A 25,502-nucleotide genomic window follows, 5' to 3' on the forward strand; every position below is an offset into this window, starting at 1 on the left:
ATTGAGGCAAGGTTGATTCATACATACCTTTGAAGTGAGTTGCAACCAAGTGAGATGAGGAAAGTGCGAAGAATTTAAGCTAAGAAGCAAAATTTCGCTCCTGACCTTTCCAAAGGGTCCAGAGCGAAATTCATCTAAGCTCCTGACCCTTCCAAAGGGTCTAGAGAAAAATCCTTAGAAAGGCCTAATTTCTCACCAAAAGCATTGAGTGGACATCACTTTGAGGGCAAATTGGCTTAAGTATGGAAAGGAAAGGATCAAATTTCAAGTCTAAGGCAAAGCTATAAGTAAAATGAAGTGTGAATTAAGCTTAAAGGAGCAAATTCGCTCCTGACCCTTCCAAACAGAGCGAATTTCTTCAAGAAGCCTTGTACCTTGCGCAAACCTTTGAACTAATCCATTCCCAAGCATTTTTGAAGGCAATTGACTTGATCTTGATAAGGTAAGGGTGGAGAACACAAGTCCAAGGCGAATTGAGTGTGAATAGAGTCTAGAAAAGCAAATTTCGCTCTTGACCCTTCCAAAGCGTCCAGAGCAAAATTCCTAGGACTCCCTATTTCGCCTAACGCACCCAAAAGATCTTGTTTTAAGTTAAATTGAGGGCGAATTGACTTGATGGTGATAGAAGGAGGTTTGAAAAGTTAAGATCAAGGCAAAGAAATGATGAATGGAAGATGAATGGCATCAAAGGAAGAATTTCGCTCCTAACCCTTCCAAAGGGTCCAGAGCGAATTTTCCTAAGACCCTCCCTTTTGCTTCAAAAATGGACCAATTTCATGCCTTGGAACCTCAACTAGGACGTTATCATGCCTTGGAAACAATTGAAGTAAATAAAATGATGAGAAGGTGAAGGATTTGAGTCTAAAGGAGCAAATTTCGCTCCTAACCCTTCCAAAGGGTCCAAAGCGAATTTCACTTAAGCTCCTGACCCTTCCAAAGGGTCCAGAGCGAATTCTCTTGAAACCTCCTTTTGCTCTCAATTTTGTATCAAGCCTAACGTTGATTGAGGTTGATTGAACTTAGAGGCATCCTAAGGCATGCATTTGAGTGAGTTGTGGTCACAAAGTCTGAAGAATTTGTCCAAAAATGCCAATTTCGCTCCTAACCCTTCCATAGGGACCAAAGCGAAATTCCTATGAGGTCTAGTGTTTTGCCTAGGTCCTTGGGCGAAACCTATTCTTAAGCATTTTTGGAGGCGAATGATTTGATCTTGGTAAGGTAAGGTTGAAAGTGAAGTCTATGTAAGGTAAATTGAGCAACTTTGTCAAATTTTGCTCATGACCCTTCCAAAGGGTCCAAAGCGACTTTCATTATAGGTCCTGTCCTTGGAGAGGGTCCAGAGCGAAATTAATCCTAATGCCTTCTTGTTGATGATTTAAGGTAAGAAATGCTATGTTAGAATGAATATATTATGTATACTTAATCATCTTTTGTTTGTTCTGCAGATCAACAAGACCAAGTTGGAGGAAGATCACGCGAGGACAAGGAGGACTTCTTCAAGCTTCATCCACATTAAGGATGCCTTAGATGCATGAACAGGTACCCAAGGTGTTGCTAAAATCAAAGGACTTCAAGTGTTAGAACTATCGTCAAGGACCACATTCTACCACATTAAGAGATCACAAAATGTCAGAGGAAGGATCATATAAATATTTCAAGGCGATATGAGCTACCAGAGGAGGAGTGACTTGACTGTGAAGAGGCCTCATCAAGCACAGGAGAGCCAAGGAAAGGTACACCATTCATCAGGTACATCAAGGACGAAGGAGGATCAACCAAGGTCAGTGCAAGGGTACGTTGAAGAAGCAGATAGTTTCAGAAGAGTTAATCAAAGTTAGCTTCTCAGCATCACCAAATTGAGTATCAAAAGAGATACGAGCAAGTCCCAGACAAGGTAGCATCCTAGTCAATATTCCTCCAATTTGAAGGCTCCACCTCAGCATGTCCAGATTCAGTGAACCACGCTTGCACAAAGGCACATACTTCGATGTACCTGTTGACGTGTTTTTTATGACAGCGTCTAACACATAATAAAGTTGCCTAACGGTCACTTCACTCTCTCTTGATCAAAGTACGATTGCATGCTAAGATTGCAAGAAGTTCAAACAATCGACTCCGAGGTTCCTTTATGCTATGGACGTGACTCAGTTGGCTAATGTGATTGCTGGTAATCCAAGGGGCCTTACATTTGCATCATTCCTTCACCTCTTTGTTGTGGCTCGAACTCCATCATCGGATATGGCAATTCTGCGATGCTATTGCTTCGAACGGACTAAAATGAACTGAAAGAAAAGGGAAAGGGTTCAGAAGGATCTAAATCTACTCCTAAGGGCAGTGATAACAATGGATAGTGCTTTGGTGGACAAATTCCAAATAAACCAAGCTCTGCTTCGCCAAGTTCAACTACAACTCCGCAAGAACCGGTGCAATCTTCTGAGGATATGGAAGGATTTTCAAATTGAGAAAGTGCATTTGAATACCCAAAACGGCGCAATCCAAACGACTGTCCACAACTGAACTTAGCATAAGTTTAGTGGCTCAGGCTAACTTTACACTGCAACTTACAATCAGCAAGATACAAAAAGTGTGAACCATGGAAATTCATCAGACACCATTACATTCTCCATTGAAATCAAAGCACTTTACTATTTCTAATCTAAGTGAGGAAGGTGAAACCATGCAAGTTTCGAAAAAATAACTCAAGTGGACACCATCAGAGAACAATGTTTCACTATTATTTTCTCAAAAACTTATAGCAACAATTTCATACAAAGCTCCCCCCTTTTACAAATGAGGGGGGTCACCCCTTATATAGGCTTCAAGCCCTAGCTACATGCAAAACCCTAATTAGGGTTTCCCCTAAAAGATTCTCCACTCAAGATGCAACAAGGTGGGAATCTCCAATTAATAACCCATCATGCCCATATACAATTAATTCAAAAGTACCCAAAATAGCATCCATTGTGCATTAAATGCACCACCTCCTTCAAATTCGCCCAACATGCGTTGAATATTCATCCATGCAAAAATCACCCCATTATGTCATAAATGATCCATCATTTCCACATGCGGCGGCTGCATGCAAAAGGAATCTGCCATAAATTCAACATGCAATGACCAGGTCGCCATTTGGTCAAATATTCCGGTAATGAATGCGCCACTCTACTACCACGTGTTCAATAGATCCTCGCCATGCAAGTGGACCCCGCCGTCATATATCCGCTCCTGCACATCTAGAATTGTTGGAGAGGGAAAATTCGATTCAGGAAGAGTTTTCCTGAAGTCTCTTCAACTTTCCTTGCTCAAAGAAGGTTTTTTCATCAATTCTGCACATTTCCTATTTTTTAGGAAAATTTCCAAATTAGGGTTCCGCGGTCCAGGAGAGAGAAAATTCTCCTACGAATCCAAATCTGTAAAACTTTTGAAATTTGGATGTGATTTGATGCCCGAGAATGGATTTTTCAAATTTTTCCCTGGGGGGAAATTTCTTGTTCAGTTCATCCTTGATTCCTTCCTTGCCTTAGAAATTTTATGTTCAATTCATCCTTGGGTGTATTTCTTCCTTGCTTGGAATATTGTCCAGAAGGAAGGAATTTCCAATACTTAGCCAAATTTTCATCTTTCCTGGAATTCTGTCCTGAAGGAAGGAATTTCCAATACTTAGCCAAATTTTCACATTTCCAAGAATTCCGTCGTGAAGGAAGGAATTTCCAACACTTAGCCAAATTTTCACCTTTTTCAGGAACTCTGTCATGAAGGAAGGAATTTCCAACACTTAGTCAATTTTTTCACCTTTCCTGGAATTATGTCCTGAAGGAAGGAATTTCCATCACTTAGCCAAATTTTCACATGTCTCCTTTTCAACATCCCTATTTTTAGGGATCCTCCTAAAATTTAGGAGCCAAGTTCATTGGATGAAGAATTTCACCCTGATTCTGAATCTATAAAAATTTCCATATTTGGCCAAGATTTGATGTATAAAAATAGCATAACTGAAAATTCGCCCGAGGGGAATTCTTCTTTTTATTCCTCCTTGACTCCTTGGATTCTGTGCCTTAGGCAAAATTTTAAATTCTTTGCTTGGACGAAAATTTTTTTTTACCACGCCAAGGATTCATGAATTTTCTCTTTGTGAATGACTTCTTGGATTCAGCGCCCCAGCCAAGACCTGGGCGCATTTTGGCTTTGTCCATGGAGAGGTGGATTATTGCACTTGTGAATTCATTCTTGGTTTTAGCGCCCCAACCCTGACTTGGGCGCATTTCGGCTCTGTCCATGGAGAGGTGGATTATTGCACTTGTGAATGGCATCTTCAATTCAGCGCCCCAACCCAGTCTTGGGCGCATTTTCACCACGTTCATGGATTCACGGATTTTTCCATCATTTCAGGGTCTTCGTCAGGATATATATATGAAATATAACATTTAAGTATATATTTCATATATATTGTCAGGATGTTTGAGAGTGGTTTCAAGTCCATAGGAATCATAATGCAAATTTTGGATTTTGGAAGATCTTCCAAATTTCCAGACTTAGTCAAATTTCAGGCCATTTTCGGATCAGGATGACATTGGTGGATTGATGTGAATTTCTGGACTTGGATGATCATGCTTGCTTTCCTCTTCTGGAATAGGAGATCCAAAATTAGCCAAATTTTGACCACTGTCTGTGCTGAGATGCCACTTTGGGATTTTGAAGGTGGATTTTCCAGACTTAGAACATTTTTGTGCCTTCCACTTCAGGGATGATTCTCATACTTAGCCATTTTAGACCCCTGCCTGTCTGCTTTCAACTTTCCAGATTTAGAAGTGATTGTGCATGTTGATTCTTCGCTGTCTGCTAGCCTAATCCTGCCACAAATAGACTTTCCCGAAATAGAAACTTTCCAAAATGTCAGAGTTAGAGCCTAAAACAGGACGCAGGAATGACTTACTATAAATAGAAACTTACTAAAAATAGAAATTACTAAAAATAGTAAGTTTGATTTTTGGCAAAATGGCGACATTCCGGGACTCGGAAAAATCCCTAAAAAATAGGGACTTTCTAAAAATAGAAAGTTGCTCCGTTTGGGCTCAAATTTTACTGAGAGGTCCCTTGAAGGGTCCTAATTCCATTTGTATGTTCAGTTTTTCCAAAACCCTAACAGAAACCCCTAAAATCTAGGACAGAAGGCAAAAACCCTAAAATTCACAAAACGAGTCCTAGACTTAGCCGAATTCGGTCAAACAAAAAGCAGATTTAATCAATACGACTCCCAAACACTTGCAAAGTGGAGAGATTGACAAGACTGCTGCGAAAAGACCACAAAAACGCAAGCCAAAAAACCGGGAGGGCCTAAAATGAAGGGGGTCCCCATTTGCAATGGGGCGATGTGTGAAAACGTCACAACAGTACCTACCCCTGATTCCTATTGGTTCACAAGCATTGAATGTAATTTTCTCATTGGCTAAGAGAGTTTGTTGTAAGAAACCCTAATTAGGGTTTCCATCTTGTAATCCTAGCCATTGATTGTAAATCAATCTGAGCCATTGAAGTGTAAAGATCTCTCTATATAAAGCTCTGGCTCTTTATTTGTAAGGGTTAATAGTTAATAGCGAATAGTAAGTAGAATAGAATAGCAAATAGAATAGAAATTAGAGTAGAGTAGGAAGAGAAGGCAAGAGATTGTTGCCCAAAATTGTAAATAAACCTCATTTTTCATTGAAGTTAAGGTGAAATGTGTTGTTTCTTGCAATATGCATGGTTTCTTGTTGAATCTTCATTTTAGATGGTAAATTATTAGATTGAATGAAGGAAGTTACTGAATGCACTCGCGTGGAATTTACCTACTCCACACTTCTAGCCTCTTACTGATTGTAAGGACGCCTTGCGTGATCAACTGGCATTGAGTGAACTTAATCTCGAATTGTTATGCGTCTATTGTTCATGCATTAACTTGAATGGTGATTAGTGTCTAATGGCGTAACGATTTGAACATATTCGAAGCATCCCTTAGAAGATTGCACTGAGCTGGTGTCGAATTGTTCAGTTTGATGGTGAGGCCCAGCCCAGTAGGACTCCACCTAGTCATTCATCTACCTTCTTGCATTCTAGGTCCTAGAATAGATTCTCTAAACCCCACACCTTTTGGTTATTTCTTTATTATCCCGGTTAGTAGGTAGGACTTAAGTTCCAACAAATCAAGCAATCAGTCGTACAAACGTAAGTCCCTTGTGATTCCAACAAAATCACATCACACCAACAAAGCTTATCCACATGTAGAGACCCTACATACCAAAACCTTGGAGTTATTTCGATTGATCCTTAGGCAAATCTTCAGCATTCGAATAACTTTGTTCAAGAGAGGATAAGATACTTATGGTATTTTATTTTGTGTTCGCATGTGCATGAAAAGCACATCAACAGTAGGGAACACCCATTTTGATTTAAAATTACTGCATATGACAATGCAGGTTTGATACAACTGGAAAAAATGTTGCAAGTCTGAAACATCACCATTGTAGGTCCAAACAACCCCTCAAGGCCTCCTAAAACTCACTCTATGCAACCATGTTCGCCCCCAAACAATGCCAAACAGCCTGAGATAGACTCAACGAGAACAATTAGTCTTAAAAATTTGCAAGTTAGTTTGCAAGTCCCCTCCAAGGTTGAGGGACGTTTGGGAGTCTCAGGGACATCACAATGTCCCCTCTGGTGTTTCTGACAAAAGAAACTTCTGAGAAACGCCCCCCTGGTGAGGAAATGTCTCGAAGATGGGGGAGGAAACTTGGTAGCGGTGGAGGGATGGTAGAGGGACGTTCCCCAAGTGTCCTCTCATCTGTAATGTCCCCACTTTGAAATAAAATTTAATAATAAATGATAATAATAAAATTAAATTAAAATATAAAATAATATAATATAATTAAATATGATTAATTAAGTTAATGAAAAGTCAAAAGACATGAAAGGAAAAGTTGTGACTCCCTCAACAATGAGATATAAAAGGGAGAAGAGAACCTCATATGAGGGGGGATAATTTGGAAATGAGAAGTGCAGATCTAATTTAAATAATAAGTGCAGATCTGATTATGAGAGGTTGTGTCCCTTTCAAAGGGCAGAAATAATGAAGAGTTGCACTCTATCAAAGGGAATGGTGAAAGGGTGTGTCTCTTGCCAAAGGGCATACATGATGAAGAGGTGTGACCTCTCCCTCACGTTGAGAGATATAAAGGAAAGGAATCAAAAACATCTAGTAAGAGCACCATGGATCAGATCAGATCAGAACTGTTATTAAGTTACAGGCAGTAACATCCTTGTTCTTGGTGGTATGCATGGGGATGTGTTTAATAAGTATCCTTAATATATGAAGCCCAATAATGTTCTTATGCAGAATTAATAGTAATACTAATATGGACTGCAATATGTATGATAGTCATACTTAATTTCATATACGTATTCATAATACATAAGAAATATATATACTTATAGTCTAAATCATGTTATTACTTTCCGTAGTTAAGAAGATGGGATTGAGATGTTCCAAAGAGGGGCAGTCTAAATCCAAGCAATAGGTTAAGTCCCAAGATAGGGTGGGGATCAGCGACCAATAAGCCTTGAGGGTATAGACTCAAGATAGGTAAGGTCTTGGATCTGTAAACTTTGAGGGAACCTATTGTAGTTGGTCTCTAAGCGCTTTGGTAACATATGTAAACCCTTCTCCCTTAAAACTGAAGTAGTAGCAGAGTTTGATATCTATATTAAGAACTATGAATAATGAAATTAATCAGCTAATGAGGAAAATAGACAAGCAATTGTTAATAACTTATTGAAGAAAATCTATCAATTTTAGTATATTTAAATAGATCATGTAGGGGACATTACAGCATCTCGGGGATGTCTCCGTCTCAAAAACACCTGCATCTTTATGGGGGACGCGACCATGTGGAACACTGGAAAAAATCCATAAAGTGAATATTGGAAAATATTTATAATTGTGTATTTTGTCTTTATCTTAGTGTCTAAGGTAGTTTGAGTTGTCTCAAAAGATACAAATTAAAGTGTTGACATTTTTTTTGTTGGTAGATTAATTAAGCAGCACCCATTATATTATATCAACAAAAATTACATAGTTGTTTGTGGCAGAAACTGCCTCATGGACCATGTCTTTGAACTTAATAGAGATCCAACTGATTATCCATAGCCATATAAACAAAATGTGGCACACCAAACAGCAAAATGGTGCCCACCCATAGCTGTAGAATAAGACCAAGCCCCAACTAGGGGAAAACTATCACCTATCAATATAGACATAGACCTACAACTATTCACATAACCAAACTAAATAAACTTAATACATATGAAAAAAAATCTTTTCCCTTTCATTTAGCTCGAATTGGGCACTTGGCACCACAATGCTCGTGTCCCGTAGCAGTAGTCATGGATCCAGGACACACACCCGCAATCTCCTTTGGGTCTCCTCCCTGATGTCTGTCCCAAAGGCCTTCTGTTTCTCCTCGCTGTCCAAACCTTCTACCCTTTTGTATACCTTGATCCAGTCTCCTCCCTCGTTCAAAGTAATTCCAAACAGTTTCTCCAAAAATACCATATTGCAAATAATGGTTGGCTTGCAGCTTTCGAATACCTTTGGTTCAACTGTGGACAAAATTGGTAGTCTGGGCACCTCCTCCCCACCTCATCGAATCATAAAATAGTCTTTCAATGGTGAAACCCGTAGTCTCTCATCCACATTTGCAAGAACTATCTCCAACTCACCAAAGAAAGCATCTTGGAAAACCTTTCGACATAGCAATTTTGCCCCATTCTTCGACTCTCCCACACTCAACACCGTAGCCAAGAACATGGCTGAAACATCCGTGTTGACTCGCTGTCGGTGATTCGACATCAAGAACTCATTCCCTAGAATTTCTTTCACCGCATGCAGGACTAAATCATTCAAGTAGTTGAGAATGGCCTTAAGCCTCTTGTCTGTCACCTCTCCTAAATAAGACATTTGTCATTTGTCAAAGATCGGTCTAATGGGTAGCTAGCCTAAACAATTTGGGTGAGTCATAGATTGCCAATTAGAGGAGTAAAAAGCCGAAGGCAATTTGTCCTTCGCATAACACACCACCTACCACCATTCAATGAAATCGTCACTCCATAAATTTTCAGCTTATATCTTAGTAAATCTACACTGGAATGAGCAACCCGCACTCTCATCCATTTGCCTATGGCCCATCATCTGATGATCACCTCAAAAGTGCCCATGTAAGCTCGATCGCACAAACCTCTACTATGAATGATCTATCATCCATCAAATCCAGGTTATTTGAGCATGTTTGTAATTCCTCCACATTCATTGCGGATCATGCCTTCACCATCATCAGTAAAGGAGATGATAAATAATAATAACTCTTGCTAAGTCAAATGTAGGCCTTTCCCAAACATCCAGTTGGACCCTATACTCAGCATCTCCTGCCCTAAGAGGCTAGTTTGGCAAGGTTGTTAGAATCTCCGTTTACCTCCCTATAAACATGCGATAGTTTGAAATTTGATAATGTATTGATTAAGTCCCGAATAAGCTTCCGATATCGAGTAAGCTTCCAGTTGGGAGTTGAATTTTGCCTAATGGCATTAATGGTGACGAGTGAATCTCCTTCCAAGTGAAGTTGTTCTGCCTTAAATTCCAAAGCCAGCAATGCCACTCTAAATTCTGCAGTATTATTGGTGGCCTCTCCAAGAAAAACAAATCTTTAGGGAGGATATTCCCCTTATAATCTCATGCTATGCAATCAGCTCCACTTGGCCCAAGGTTGCCCTTAGCAGCCCCATCAAAATTTATCTTGATCCACCCCACCTCTGGTTCAAAACACTTCACACCTCACATTTCTGGGAAGATCAACCTTCCTAGCCCCATTAATCAGGGAAAGTGCTAGCATTTTTAGCTTTGTTTGAGCTATGGGATTAAGCTATAGATTTTTTTAACATATAGGATTAACCTATTTTAAAAACTGTAGCAAAGACCCAGTTGAGAAATAAAAGACCGTGCTATAAATCGGGTCATCAATGCTAGAAGGTTTAATGTTGGTTGGGAAATATGGATTTGCCTTTTGTGGTTTTACATTGAGATTGTCTAATGAATTCATACGTGGTTACCAATTATAACATCATGAAATTACAATAATAATTATAACATTGCGTTTGGCAGATATATCCTTAATTACTCCAAAATTTGATTGATACAACATGGTTGATTTTATAGATGCTACCAATGATTATTTCACCTCATTACAATAATCTACAAGTTGTGCTAAAAACCTAAAACAATTAGTAGGGCGTGCATAGGAAAGATATCTTCCAGCATCAAACTGCACCATCTATGTTATCTTTGATGTATATAATGTATATCTTTTTCTCTAAATTTGGACTCAAGGGATGTCCATTGTGTTTCTTAATTTATCTCTTGATATCCTTATCCTTCATGTAGTATCATTTTTATTTTGGTCTACTTCTAGTATCTTCTTGGTGTGAATTTTTATTGTACTAATCATGGTTAGACCTTAAAACCTTGAATGGGCCTCCATAAGTAGATAATTCAAAGATAAATATTAACCCTAACAAAACCCTTAAAAACAACTAAATTCAAAACCTTGCCCATGGCCTCCTTATGTTTTGAAGTAATTAATCCAAAGAAAGATGTATCTATTAACACAAACCTATTGCTTCAAAAATAATTAAGTTCAGATATGTATTGCTGATGCCTTAACATAGTCCAGGGAAAACAACAAATTATAAAGTGAATGTGAAGATGCTAAGGGGCATGGGAGAGAATTGGGGTTGAAAACTTATGAAAAGTGACAATTAAAATACTTAAAACCCTAAGTAATTTCCACTAAGGAAAACCTATAAAAACCAAAATTAAGGGATTTAGTGTACCGCTCATTTTTTCTTGTTTTCTCTATCCACCCTTTGTTTAACCAGCTTCAAATAACAACCTTGCCATTCCTTTAAGCCCCATGTCTATGCCTCCTCATCATTGAGACAACAGTGGGAGTTTTATTATATCACAATCATACAAAGTTGTAAATCATGTAGGAGGGGCACCCTATTGCTTATTGAAGTTGTAAATTAAACCCTACGGATAAATTGAAATCAGTTAATGATAAAGAAATGCTAGCAATTCTGCATGGTCTAGAAAGGTGAAAGCAAAATTTACTGGGAAGTAAGTTGCTAGCTAACACCATCATTATAGTCTAAATTTTAAAATACCTCTTAAAATGAAGGACATTGTTGACAGAACACCAAAAGTGGGCAGAAAACTCCTCCATCCATATTCTATTTCTGGTTGTAATTGAATTTATTCCAATAGCACAATCCCAATGTTCATAAAAGTCACTTCAATTTTAAATTATATTTCATTTTGTTTATACTCTTATGGCATTCACATTTGCTTTGCCCCTTGCATTGACATTTGATTGATTTTAAACATAATCACAACTTTCCTTTCCTCTATATTCCTGTTAGGACTCAAAAGACATTTTATGTAACCCAAACATTCTTCTTAATATGTATTTCAACTGATTCCAAAATAAAAACAAATGCACAAGAATCTAGAAGAGAGAGAAAACCTGAATTGCATTAAGATATTCTGCATTTGCAAAGAAAGTTTCTCTGCATCGTTTCTCCCATAGAGACCAATCCTTTGCATACGAACCTTTGCTCGGCTCTTGCCTAAACCAGCGAATCAAAAAAAAAAGTCATTAGATAACTAAGAATAATTATATGCATGGATAAACAATCCAATATTCTAGCTTTGCAAGATAAAGCACATATGATGTTCTAGTTTGCAACATATAAATTTGACTTTTGAGTTTGACTTAACCATATGTTCACCCAACAAGAAGGAATTACCTACAGAGCTTCCACACACCTTTGCACTTCCCAGAAAGCTACCATACATTTTTCAAACTCAACTAATTTTTAATTAAAAGTATAAAATTAATACTTTTGTCCTCAATAGATAAAAGGGCAGTTCACTCGTGCCAAAAATGATGGCAGTCAAAATAATATAAACATAAAAATTTTAAACAAATTTCAATAATCATAAATTTTAAACACACAAACTTCATTTTGTAAACATAAATAGGTGAGTGACCAACCAAATGCATATTAATTGATCAGGTTTTTAGCATTCTAATTTGTTTGTTGCAATACAACACAAAATTGATAAGCACATATGATAGCACCATTCTTAATATTACAAGGGAAAGCTCCCTAAGATCTAATTAAGCCAGAAACCTAATGCTATGAAGAAATTTACAATAATACATACTGTGCATAGTGCATACTATACATGATTTCAATGAGAGATTTTGCATAAATATAAATATCTAATTGACTGTGTTTTTGGCCTAGAGGCAAGTGTTAGACTATCAATAGTCAAGATCTGCACAAAATTTCCAGATTTGAAGAAGGGAAACTTCCTACTGGCTAAAGCAGAGACTAATATTCAACTATAAACAAAGGTTTGAAGAAACAAAAAAAGACAGATGTTGATTACTAGCTAAATAAGAGACTAGAAAAATCTACAATAATAGGAAATAATTAAATGGAGCTACACTAAAAGATTACAAAAAATATATTGCTAAGAAATACTCAAAGTTACTACTTTAAATAGCAAGCATCAATGCAAAGCTTGACAAATTCACTCAATTCTATTTAATTAATGGAATTGCAAACATAAGATCAATAACCTTGACATCAGATTCTACAACATCACCCAGCTCACATGAGATCATAGGCTTGACCCAACTCGCATTCATTCACAGCACAAAAATACAATATCTTCACTTCAAAGTTTGAATCAAAATTTATGGACCATAAGTTTGAAATTAACTCTCCCTTTAAACTATGTGCTCAAAGAACTTATTTATAAGCTCATGAGAGATTCATTTAGGGATAGAATAATAATAAAATATTTTCAAATAAGAACCCACTTTAAAGCAAACTTAATTCTAGAATAAACAATGAAAAGCTCATATCTATCTCCCCAAAATAGCTATTGCTGATGATAACTTCCAGATCCAACCATTTGTAAAAGGCAAACCTACTAAAAATAGCAGTAACTAAAAATTGAATTGTTCTTAAAACTACATAGATTTTCTAATAAATGCTAAAATCCTAGTCCATGAGATTAAGCACTGCACTAAGATTTGGGGTTTCCACAATGGCAATTTCATACTTGAATATGACCTATTTACCATATGAAACTGTCTCAAGGTTTAAACAAGAGGTGAAAATAGGTGGGAAATACACAAGGAATGTGCATCAAAGGATATTTACTTCGCTACAACCCATCAAATGTGTACATTAAATCTACTTGAAACCTTTCACATGCATAACATCAATTTTCCATCGTTTACGAGAACAAAGTGGCAAAGCTACACAAAAAGTGCACCCCATATTTGTCCTTGTAATGTACCTAGGATTTATTGGCTGATCCAAAATGCATGAACAATACAAATACCTAGAGTTTTGATGACTGTCTCAATCATTGCAGGCTGTTAGAACAGTACTCAAATAACCTCCAAAGGATTGACAATTTGAAAACATAGAACAAAATTTGGAGATTAAAATGCCATGCTGGAAATGATAGAATTTATAGCTGCTGCTGGTAAAGATTCATATTTGGATTGTTTTTGAAAAAATTGAAACTTTATTTATTGTCAAAGATTAACAGAATTTGTGAAGAAACGAGTTTACAATAAATCATGTCCCATAACGCATTATCCAAAACTTCTTACAGCAGTAAATATATGAATGTTTGAGAGAGTACAGGTGCTACCAGGCTACCAAGCACATCCACAATGATTCAAATTTCAAACAACACCTTCAGAATTCAGTCTACTAGTGTAATTGTGCTCATCTTGATCTTGACCATCATATTTGTGTAGGTAATATGCTCTAGACTGTGACTGTGGTTTGAATATGTTTGTTGTGTCTTACTGGCAAGTGCGTTGGTAAAATACAAGAGTTTCCGGCCCAGATCTGGACCTGCAGCTCCCAAAAATGTTGGATCTCAAACAGTAGCATTAGGGTTTTCTGGCAGCGATGTGAACAGTTGACTCGCCCAGGGTTTCTATAAACTAGTTCTATCTTATATACTACTCTAATGGCTGGTTCACCTTCTGGTCTGCCTCTCCAAACCCCTATGTGTTCACTGGGATTGTATATAGCACCAAAAAGTCATGATCTGGGCAGATTTATCACCAATGTTGCTCCTTTTCCTGAAATCCAATAGCTTTTGTTATGTCAAATGCCAACTCCTGAAATGGAATTGTTCAAACTAGTTTCGTCCTCACCTCTAGCACTTAGCCACAAAGGGTTTTTTCCCTATTTCTAAGCAGATAATGACTTCAACAGAAAATTGACATCCAAAAAGCATACCTCACAATGGCACCCAAAACAAAGCTTTATACTTGCTGCTGGGAAGTTGGGAGTACAAGTCAGCCCTGAAAGCAATTTTTTAATTTTATTATCATTAAAATAATTAATATTATAGTGTTTGAAGACATGTTTATAATTCAAGTGTTTAGAGGGTCAGCCCTATGGGATAAGGGACATGACAGTCCTCCCGTCCCAAATATTGCTTGTCCTTGAGCAATGCCGATTCTCAGGATATTGCTTATCGATCCTGGGCATTGCAATAAATAAACTATCCTCTTTAGCAGCAATTTTCACTAATACTGGCTTCCTCATCACACTTGCTCCCTCAATCTCCTTATCATCATATGTGTACGTTTCAGCATGTTGTGCAAATGTCACTCCCAAGTTACTGTTGTTTAGATTACGGGGGAACTTCTGATTTTTGACTGTGCTACCCCACACGATCACTACATTAGATGCAAAAAGCTCTTGAACACTTGTCAGTTCATCAATGTCCAAACATGATACAATCAGTTGCAGCATCTTGTCATGGTTGTCCCCATTCTTTCCTTTGCTCAGAAATAAAGATGCAATAACTGAAAACCTCCTTGCATGAATCTCAAATACTTATTTGAAAACAAACGGTGGAAATTGCATCTTCCATAAGGTCAAATGGTCCTTGATGGCTGTCATAAGAGTGAGAAAAACTAAGACTGTAGAAAACAGCAATATTGAGATGGGAAACAGCACACATAAAGATCCCTCTATTACAGTTCTTATTAGTTATTTCCAAACTTCTGAACAGCTATGTAAGGATGATGATTCTTCCTCAAGAGGTTCCCTTTTTCCGACACTTCATATGGTGGCCAATTTTTATGTGCTACTGTGAACATATTCAAAATGGACCAAACATTATCATAGTGGAGTATCTTACCTTGAAGGGATTCTTTGATTGTCTTCATGCTTTGAGTGGGTCAACTTTCCTAAACACACACCTCCATTCTTCTTACTTCAACCACACTTTGAGACCCTTTTGAGTTCATGGAGTATCACTTCCTTCCCACCCGCTTTGAATCTGAATTCCATTGTTTGGTAGTTTTGGGTAATTTCTCCAAGCGAGTGCAACATTGCACGCCTAAGACTACATCTATGTCACCCAATCCCACCATAGAAATCATCCTTAAATTGATGCTCTACCAAAGATAAGTTGTGTTGTTGTATCCTTCCCCTATAAGGAATAATATGGTCATTTGCATGCATAACCTTAAACCCATCAATCTTCTTTACATCCAAAGCTTTCCTCGAAACTAGATCTACATCTATAAAATTGCAAGTGCCCCACTATCAATCAACACTATTACTTTGTGACCTTGCAAAACCCCCTATACTTTCAAAGCATGGTATTAGGGTGCCTCAGAAAGAATAGCAAGAGTGCCTCCTTTTCTCTCAAACTCTATCGTTGCCATCGGATCAGCTTCTTCTCTCTCTAAATCCTCCTTTGTAAGAAACTTTGTATAGTGTATGTAACATTGTAAATTGCATCTCGTGCAATTCCATGCTACACAAATGCCTTTTCTTTATGATGATTGGAGAGCATCTTCACCTTTTTGTCCTTTTTGCTTGCATGGCTTGCCTAGTCAGCCTTTTCCTTGGCCTTTTCTTCATTTCATTGAGTGTTGACTCATGGACACTAGTGCGCCATGGAAACATCCACGCACCACACTAGGGTTTCATCAATCTACAAAATGAAGGTGGTTTTTTGAACGTTACGCCTGCGATTGGCATGGTTTGTAACGCCTTTGTGCATGCCCATCGACATCGGATTCGAGCCTAATGTGTTTATCTAGACTTGAGAGCCTCATGTTTTGTCTCTAGCAACGGATTCAAAATTCTGGGACATTCTTGAGACTCTTGGCAAACCTGCAACTTCTTGATCTTCATTCTTACATCTCCCCATGGTTTCACATCGATGCCATCTTTGCAACTGTCTGTGAGACGATTATTGGTGCTTTCCTTCACTCTGTTGCGCTCTTGTTCTCCGGGTGTTGAAGGGGAGTCCTTTCCCTTTTACTTCCATTATTGTATCTCCAATAGCATATTATCTGTTTCGAATTATTTCTATCCATCTTCTATCCTTTTGGCTGTATGTGGAGGTGGAAACGCCAAAATGGGGGTCTAACTATGGTAGACCTCTATACACAGCCCCAACATATTCTCTCTATCATGTGTGTAGGTTTTCGAAGTGAGCTCAGGAGCTAGCGGGAGGCTTCAACCTTGGACCAACTATGAGACATCCTTCTCTTCTTTCATTTTATATTCAGTGTTATACTCATTTTTGCTCTCTATCATTTTCTTAATTAGATCAAAAGTCCATTTTATATATCTCTGTGTCACTCTGTACTTTCCGTGTGTGTCTCTATGTTTTGTTTGTACAGGACATTAGCGAGTTGCGCTATCGTCTTCGACCTACATGCGTGTTCTCGGGCAAAGGCTACGCAAAGACCACCAGAGAGTCTCTGTGACTTGTCTTTTCGAGTTTGGTAATTTAATAGACCTTCTATCTGATAGAACTTTGTTTTAGGTTTGGGTAGTTAAGTTGTCTACATCTCTTGCCTCACCAAAGCGCCAGTTTAGTGTGGTAGAGTAGGCTTATTTGCTCCTCTAGGATTTCATCACCTCGAGGGTGTCGAATTTCCTCCCCCACATTTTGGTGAGCCTAACATGAGACATTTGAGTGTTGTTTCATTGTGTGTTTGTGTGCTCACTTTGTTTTAAAATTCACTTAAGATAAAAAGAAATAAATCTTTGTAAAATCTTTCCCTAAATCAATGTGATATTTTGCGTTAGAATCCTTTTGCACACCCGTGGAGTGGTCGGGAGCTTTACGACCCAGACTACCACAGGGGTTGTTGTGAGGAGGACTTCCAAACAAAGTATCCCTCTTCATCGCTATAGTCCTACTCAACATGTCCGATGTTTAGAGAGATGTCGAACCCGAATGATCTTTTTGCTCCTTGTCTTGTTAAGGGCGTAAGGACTAGGGGTTGTTCTACACCAAGATCGCAAAATACTACCCCTATAAATAGTCCCCCGAGATCTCCTCCCGCTATTGACCATGATTTTGTAGTCAATGTTCAGTTTGACCGGATTCAATCATTAGAGGAGAACCTAAGAGACGTCGAAGAGTTCTTGAATCACGAAAATGTTCTCCCCCAAGCTAGGAATGTGGCAAATACCTTAAGGGTTATGTTGATTTCGGATAGCAAAGGCCTGGAGATGTTGAGGGCATTATCCTTAATTGTTAAGAGTCACATGCCCCTTGTAGATGCTCCCTCTCAAGATAGTCAATTCAATGATACTAGTCCTCAGATCAGTGTTGAGATGCCTGGAGAGACAGTACGCATGGACCTATGATTGATCCCTTGATTCTTAGCATTAATGTCTCTAATATTCCCCAGGGTTACACTGGTATGTCCAGTAGTTATACCGTTGCTTCTGCTGCAACTCACATTGCTTCCTCCAGTGCCAGTGTTGGGGCTTGTACTACCTCTGGTGGTGGTATTGGGCCTCATGCTAGTGCTGGTGGAGGTGGTGGTGGTGGTCATAACACTCATACATCCCCTGCTTTGCATGGCATACCTCCACCAATTAATCCCATTTTAAATACCATATTGCAAAACATTGGACAACTGCAACAACTTACAAATCTTGCATCCACCTCTGGTCAATCTTTGCTACCTACCTATTATCACAAGAGCCCACTTGATTTGACCATCCTTAATACCATTCTTCACCAGGGAGCTAAGGCATTAAAGTTTAATCAATTTAATGGAGAAGGGGATCCTATTGTTCACATTGATTCCTTTATGACCATGTGTAGTGATTATCATACTTTGGACTTTGTCTGCTTAAACTATTATCTCGGTCCCTTAAGGGAACCGCATTGGAATGGTATAGTTCCTTACCAGATCACTCCATCCAAACATTTGATCAACTCATGGATTTATTCCTTAAACGGTTTCAAGCGAACAATGGTAGCAGGGTCGCCATGGCTGACGCTATTCATTGTAAGCAAAAGCCGAATGACAAGATTACTAATTGATCTCTTAGTACCAATCTCTCTACCAAAATTCCCTTTGACTTGCCAGATAACGACCTATAAAGTTTGTTTATCGATAATTTGCAACTGGCATTGAGAGAAAAGTGATCTCTTAATCGCTATCAAAACTTTCCTAACCTATGTTCCGCACTCACTGACTACCAGCATATGATGATTTAGTTCAGAGAATCCACTTTGAACTCTCATGCTAGTGCCTTTGGGGATATGTCTTCCATAGAAGGGTCCAGAAAGAACAAAGTTGTGGCTAACGTTGTTACTGTACCTCAGGCAACTGAGATATATGCACAGAAACCACAACAAAATAGGGTCTTTACAAAGTTAAATGACTCATATTTGAGCATAATGTAAAGATTGTAAAAAGATAACTTGATAACCCTTCCTGAGGTCAAACCTTTGCTCGACAATAGACCATACCCTCGATGGTATGATGGTTCAAAGTTTTGTTAGTTTCACCCCGTGCCTAGACATGACACTGAACGTTGCATTTGTAAATGATGTTCAATTTACATCCAATATGCAAGTTATATTCTATTATCTAATTTGGTATTATTACTTTCTTATTGTATATATCTAACTATCTTCTTGCTTTTGGCAGATGAGAGGAGCATTTAATATTTTCTATGTCCTACCTGAAGAATGCCACTTACTATAAGTATATGACAAATGAGGCACAGTCAAGCAATGCCTTGATCAGTCATGACCGATCAAGACATTACTTGATCGTGCCTTTTTGTTTATACTAACAAACAACATGTTACGTAAATGCCAATCGGTGTGGAGTATGACCGAAGATTATTGGTGTTTACCAAGCGCTAACACCCGATAGTATATCGATGGCTGTCAATGCTAACAGCCGATAGTTATCGATGTGTTAGCCTTGACAACCGATAACTATCGGTGTAGACTAACACACCGATGGCTATCGGTGACTAACATAATACCACCCGATATGGATTCCGATATATATTACATGCACCCCGATATAATATGCAACCCGATCTAATATAATATGCAATCCGATAATATATTAATCAATGTCATCATTATTAAGTTTATTCGATATTCATCTAAATACAAGATTCATTAGATAGATGAACATGAGGAAGATACATAGTATGATTAATCAATAGTTTGTCCATATGCAAATATAGAATGGCTATCAAGGAAGAATTAATTGCTTGATGGTTTTATCATAGTTATCGATATGATGAATGATTGAATGAGAGACTTCATTTATCTCTCATTCAATCATTTATCTTACCGAAGCTATTATGCATTAACAGCATTCAGCTTAGACATCTTGTCCAAGACCACATAGACAGTGTAGCTATACGGGTTGGTGAAAGAAAACAAAAATCTACAAGTCGGTGGACAAGGCAAACAATGAGCTGCAAATATACACAGATCCCTATCCACCTCATTTGTCTAACATTGTCTCTACATCATCTTCGAGTTCGGAATCAAATGAGGGCTCGTATGTCAATATGGTTACTATCACTCCAATCTCACCTCCTAGCCAGAGGGTGAAAACCATTGATATATCCTTCACTCCTCTAGATGCCCCTTATTGTGGAGAGTCTGCTCCTCTATACATCTCTGAGAAGTTAAATGGTCAAACCATTATGGGTGTGATGGTTGATCCTTCGTGTAGAGTTGATGTTATTACAGACGAGGACTTGTTTGTTAATGGCTGGCATAGGCCAAGGTATGATGAATGTCGTGCTTCCCTTCGTACGCATAACAGGTTGTCTCTTAGCCCTTTGGAAAATATCACATTGACGATCCTTGTGGGACCCAAGCCTATATCAAGTACGTTCGTTATTATTCCTGAATCATATCTTTTTCGTGTTAAACTAGGTATCCCCTGGATGATCGCTAAGGATGCGATCCACTTAGTGACTCATCAGTGCTTAAATTTTCCTCATGAGGGCTTAGTCCATGTTGTCCAGGATACTAGATATGGACTGCTCATAGCCCATGGGGATTTTTCGTTGGACCATTTTTAGCCTACTCCAGTTGGACCTTTACTTCCTCGTGGAGATTTAATGTAAAGTGCATATTATCAATATAAGATGAGAGAGTTGGCTCCTAAGTCAATTCAACCTGGGTATTCATCACATCTTCTTGCATCGATCTCTGCTCCGCCTTCCCTATCTGTTCCTGTATTGCAACTAGTTGTGTCTTTTGTCCCTTCATCGGGGGTTGGGGATAGACTTGTTCCTCAAGGTAGACCTCCTCGCGCGCCTGGGACTACACAGCCCCTAACGATGTTTTTCATTCCCCTAACTGCTTTTGATGCAGACAAGAGAAAGACACCCATGTTGTCAAAGTCCACAGCCTGCCCACTCTTTGAGCTTCCGATCCTAGTTGACATCCCTTGTCCTACTCAGTTCGCTAAATGTTAGCATTCACCTCGTGCTCACTCGTCACATCATAGCCTCCGAGGGTACCCCTTGTTCCTCTGATTGCTCCTCGAGCAAAAAGATGAAGGGCACCTATGACTGTGTTTGTAGTACCTATTTCAGCAGCACCCTCCTGCATCATCGATTGAGCCTTCTTCACTGACAACAGTCTCAAAGGCTTCTCCTATGGAGCATGATGTTGCTGCTCCTTCACAGACCTCTATTCTCAGTCCCCATTTACATCGCAACCAACATGGGTGTGAGTGTTGTCAATGGACGATGGCCCGGGAGCGTGAAGTTGCTCTGAAGGCTACAAGTGAGTTATTGGTGTCTACTCCTACATTTGATATTTTCGAGTCGGCTTCCGCGTCTACTCTTGTTGTCCCTTTCTCCGTGTCGCCCGCTTCGTCTTTCATCTTGCTCTAGCTTGCTTTAAGAATTGTTGGCGAGCCTCACCCTAAACGGATCTAGGTTTTCATAACCTCTTCCTTGGAGCCTCCTCTCATCACCTCTTTGCCTAATGTGCCTTCACTTTCTTAGTCACTCGACATGCTACATACACAGGTGATGTCCAGTGCAACTTTGCTTGATCCTTGAGCTTCGCAACTACATCTTCGGATCCTGCAACCTGCTACGGTTGATTGAAGAACTGTCTTCGGTCCAGTCTAAATGCAAGTTCGAGCAAGGTCCCATTTTAGAATTTCGTCATCAGAAATCAGCTCCAATAATCTCTTCGTTCATTCTTTTGTTCGTTTGAGTGCCTATTTCTTTTTCGACTTCTGTCTGTTTTGCTAAGGAGGTTCCCCCTTCTTAGAAGTTTGTTTTCGCCCCTCTTTCGAAGGTCGGTGGTACAACTCCTATTTCGTCGCCTTGGGCCGAGTCACCTGCATCTTTTGCTGAGGGACACTTGTTTGATTCTTTAGAGGAGATCCCGACGTTGTCTACGATCTTCACATGGTTTTTGACCCTTGCCTCTTAGGAGCTTTTGGACGAGCATGTGGAAGTTGCCTCGTCCTTGGCTCTTGTTGCCAGTGTTGCGCCTAGTGTTGCTCTTGCAATTGTTCCTCTTCGGGCTCATCTTCTTCCCCATATGATCTAGATTGGGAGGGCAATGATCTATTGGCAGATGACCCATAGGATAGAACCTCTTTTTTCTTTATCTTTAGTATAGAGTGTGCCTGACTGTATTCCCCCATACTTGCTTTATATGTTTGTTCCCTCTTGGAGGACCCAAGTTACTCTATTAGTACTTGAAAACAAGAGATTGACTGTCTCTATCTATTGTGCTCTCCTAGACGACCCGAGTTACACTATAGGTGCTCGAAAACAGGGGATTTTTTTTAGTAAAACTTCTTCTATTTGTCCATTGCTCTTCTTCTATTTGTCGTCTTTTGCTTTTTGATATCAGGGATGATGCAAAGCATTGGGGGAATTTAGGCTCTCTTCCATATTGAACCGATTTTTATTTTCTTTTTGTTTTCATGTGCCTTCTTCATATGATCATAAAGTTCTGCACCACGATGAAACACTCATATGTAGCTATATACATTATTCTCTTATTACTGCTATGGTATTAGATGCCTAAACAGCAAATCCCCGTATGCCTTTGTGTTTTGTTGATGTTGTTGGTCTTGTGTCATATGTTGCAAGGTGGCATTCCACGAAAATATCTTGTTATGTCGATGTGACACGTCTCTTCTCCTTAGAATGAAATGTGTTCCACGCATACCATTCTAAGTGGGGGGCTTTCATATCTCTCTATATCTCTGCATATCTGCATTTGCATCTTATGTTATCTATCCAATTATCTCTTTTTATCTTTTGCCTTTGTGGGGGTCAAACCACTTGATCTTTCTTTTTTTATCTTTTGCCTTTGTAAGGGCCACACCACTTGATCTTTTTATCTCTTGCCTTTGTGGAGGCCAAACCACTATTATCTAATCAGTCGTCGATAGATGTAAGTCACCCCATCTAGCATAACACAACTTGCTACCCATACTAGTCCATATCTTTTAATCATTATCTTGTTATCTTTGTGTCTTATAGTATCAAAACTTTCGCTTTTTCGTTTGACATGTTTGTTTGGCAGTTGATATGTTTATGATGAAACAGCCTAGCAAGATCTTACGAAGGTACACTTCCTTGGGGGCAACTTCGGTTTGAGGATTCCACTTCCCCTTCAGGTCTTAGTAAAACTAATCTAACCTTTATCTCTACTTTACCTTCACATCTCGTAACAATGATATGCTTGCTAAAGTGGGGACAAAAAGTAACGTTGTAAATTGCACCCGTGCAATTCCACACTACACAAATGCCTTCACTTTATACTGATTGGAGAACATCTTCACCATTTTGTCCTTTTTGCTCGCATGGCTTGCCTAGTCGACCTTCGCCTTTACTTTTTCCTGGTTTCATTAACTGTTGACTCCTGGACACTAACACACGTCGGAGACGTCTACGCACCACGCTAGCGTCCCACGAATCTACAAACTAAAGGTGGTTGTTTGAGCATTACGTTTGTGATTGGCAAGGTTCATAATGCCTCTGTGCATGCCCAACGACATCAAATTCAAGCCTAATGTGTTTATTTGGTGTTGAGAACTTCAGTTTTGGTTCCTAGCATTGGATTTAAACTTCTGGGACATTCCTGAGACTCTTGGCAAACCTGCAACTTCTTAATCTTGATTCTTACATCCCACAATGGTTTCACATCGGCACCATCTTTGTAGTTGCGTGTGAGAGGATTATTAGTGCTTTACTTCACTCTGTCAGCCTCTTGTTCTCCGAGTGTTGAAGGGGAGTCCTTTCCTCTTTACTTCCATTATTGTATCTCCAAGAGCATATTTATCTGTTTCGTATTATTTCTATGCATTTTCTTTATCCATCTTCTATCCTTTTGGCTGTCCGTGGAGGTGGAAACACCAAAACTGGGGTCTGACTGTGGCAGACATCTATACAGAGCCCCAACATTTTCTCTCTGTCGAGTGTGTAGGTTTTCGAAGTGAGCTTAGGAGCTAGCGAGAGGCTTCAATCTTGGACCAACTGTGAGACGTCCTTCTTCTCTTCTTTCATTTTATATTTAGTGTTATACTCGTTTTTGCTCTTTGTCATTCTTGTATTTAGCTCAAAAGTCCATTTATTATATGTGTCACTGTGTACTTTTTGTGCAAGTCTATGTTCTGTCCATATAGGACATTAGCTTGCCGCGCTATTGTCTTCGGCCCGTGTGCGCATCCTCAGGCAAAGACTGTGCAAAGAACACTAGAGAGTCTCTGTGACTTGTATTTTCGAGTTTGATAGTTTGACGGACCTTCTATCCAGTAAAACTTCATTTTAGGTTTGGGCAGTTAAGTAGTCTGTATCTCCTAGGTCACTAGAGTGCCAATATAGTGAGGTGGAGTAGGTTTATTTTCTCCTCTAGGATTTTATCACCTTGAGGGTGTCGAATTTCCTCCTCCACAATGTATTTGCCCCTTTCCCAAGCATCTACCTTGATGCACATAGCTATCTATATGTAAAGCATAACTTCTTCGTTCAAAGCTCATTCTTTGTTTCTTCAACCTTGCTTGGTTTCGCTGATGATGCCATTGGTTTTGAGGTATTTTTGGATAGGTTTCTTATCTTGCAATATTGGAGAAGACTTGTGGTTGACTTTACATTTAACCACTTAATCCTCCAAGCTCAAAGCCCTCCTGATGGCCTCTTGCATGAACCCTGATTCTAATGCTCTCACCAATCCCATAAGTGAATCACCAAGTCCTCCTATAAAGAGCACTAATAGTCTCCTCTCCATCACTGAAAGACTCTAAAACTCTCCTACATAATGCTCAATTCATCCCTCCTATTTCAATTGGGCTAACTTTCTAAATTAAATCTCTAGATCTTTCCTATCGAACTCTATGTCAATCTTTGGTTAAACTCCTCCAGGTTGGTAATGAAAACATGCCCTCATGTCACCATGTGCCATGGTACCACCACCGATCAGGCTAGTTCTCCTAATGGACTTCCTGCAAACTAACTTTGATGGGAAAAAGGATAGAAGGATTGCTTGAATTGAAACCCATCCTAGGAGGAGGTGATGCACCAAATACTTGTTGTCCTGAACTCACAATTGCTCTTAAATCCAGCTTTCTTTATACACAACTCAGTTTATATTCAAATCAGACAATAGAGTTTCCTAAGAAGATTGTTTTTCAGGTTCTTGAAGGAAAACTAAATGCTCTCACAACTAAAACAACTGAAAGCTTCAATAAAACCTATAACTTGCCTAAGTTCTGAATATTCCATATCAAGGTCAATAAATGAGACATAATTTAAGGATTTTATACATCAAATCACAAAAATTGCATCAATATCATTCATCAATTACACAAGACATAGATTTGAGAAGGCAAAACTTACTGATTTATTGAAATAAAGGAGTTCTCTTACAATATAGATCTGAAAATCTGAGTTACAAATAATGTTTTTCAACTTGAAAGAGATTTGAAAAAGCTACAATACATGCTACAAGAAAGAACACATCAGCCGATAAGCCTTACGGTTATCACTGTAGCCTATGAACATCAATTTTTGAC

The 25,502-nt window shown here is 38.9% G+C and overlaps 1 protein-coding gene across 1 annotated transcript in view; it reads right to left on the reverse strand.

The window, feature by feature from the left end:
* The window catches only part of LOC131034450 (tRNA ligase 1), a 247,865-nt gene that overhangs the window by 37,673 nt on the left and 184,690 nt on the right, over nucleotides 1-25,502 (reverse strand). Inside the window, exon 25 of the mRNA XM_057965948.2 lies at nucleotides 11,607-11,709. Coding sequence (XP_057821931.1) covers nucleotides 11,607-11,709 — 103 coding nt within the window. The remainder of the gene's footprint in view (nucleotides 1-11,606; nucleotides 11,710-25,502) is intronic.

The sequence above is a fragment of the Cryptomeria japonica genome, chromosome 5 (assembly GCF_030272615.1).
Source record: "Cryptomeria japonica chromosome 5, Sugi_1.0, whole genome shotgun sequence".
NCBI classification, from domain to species: Eukaryota; Viridiplantae; Streptophyta; class Pinopsida; order Cupressales; family Cupressaceae; genus Cryptomeria; species Cryptomeria japonica.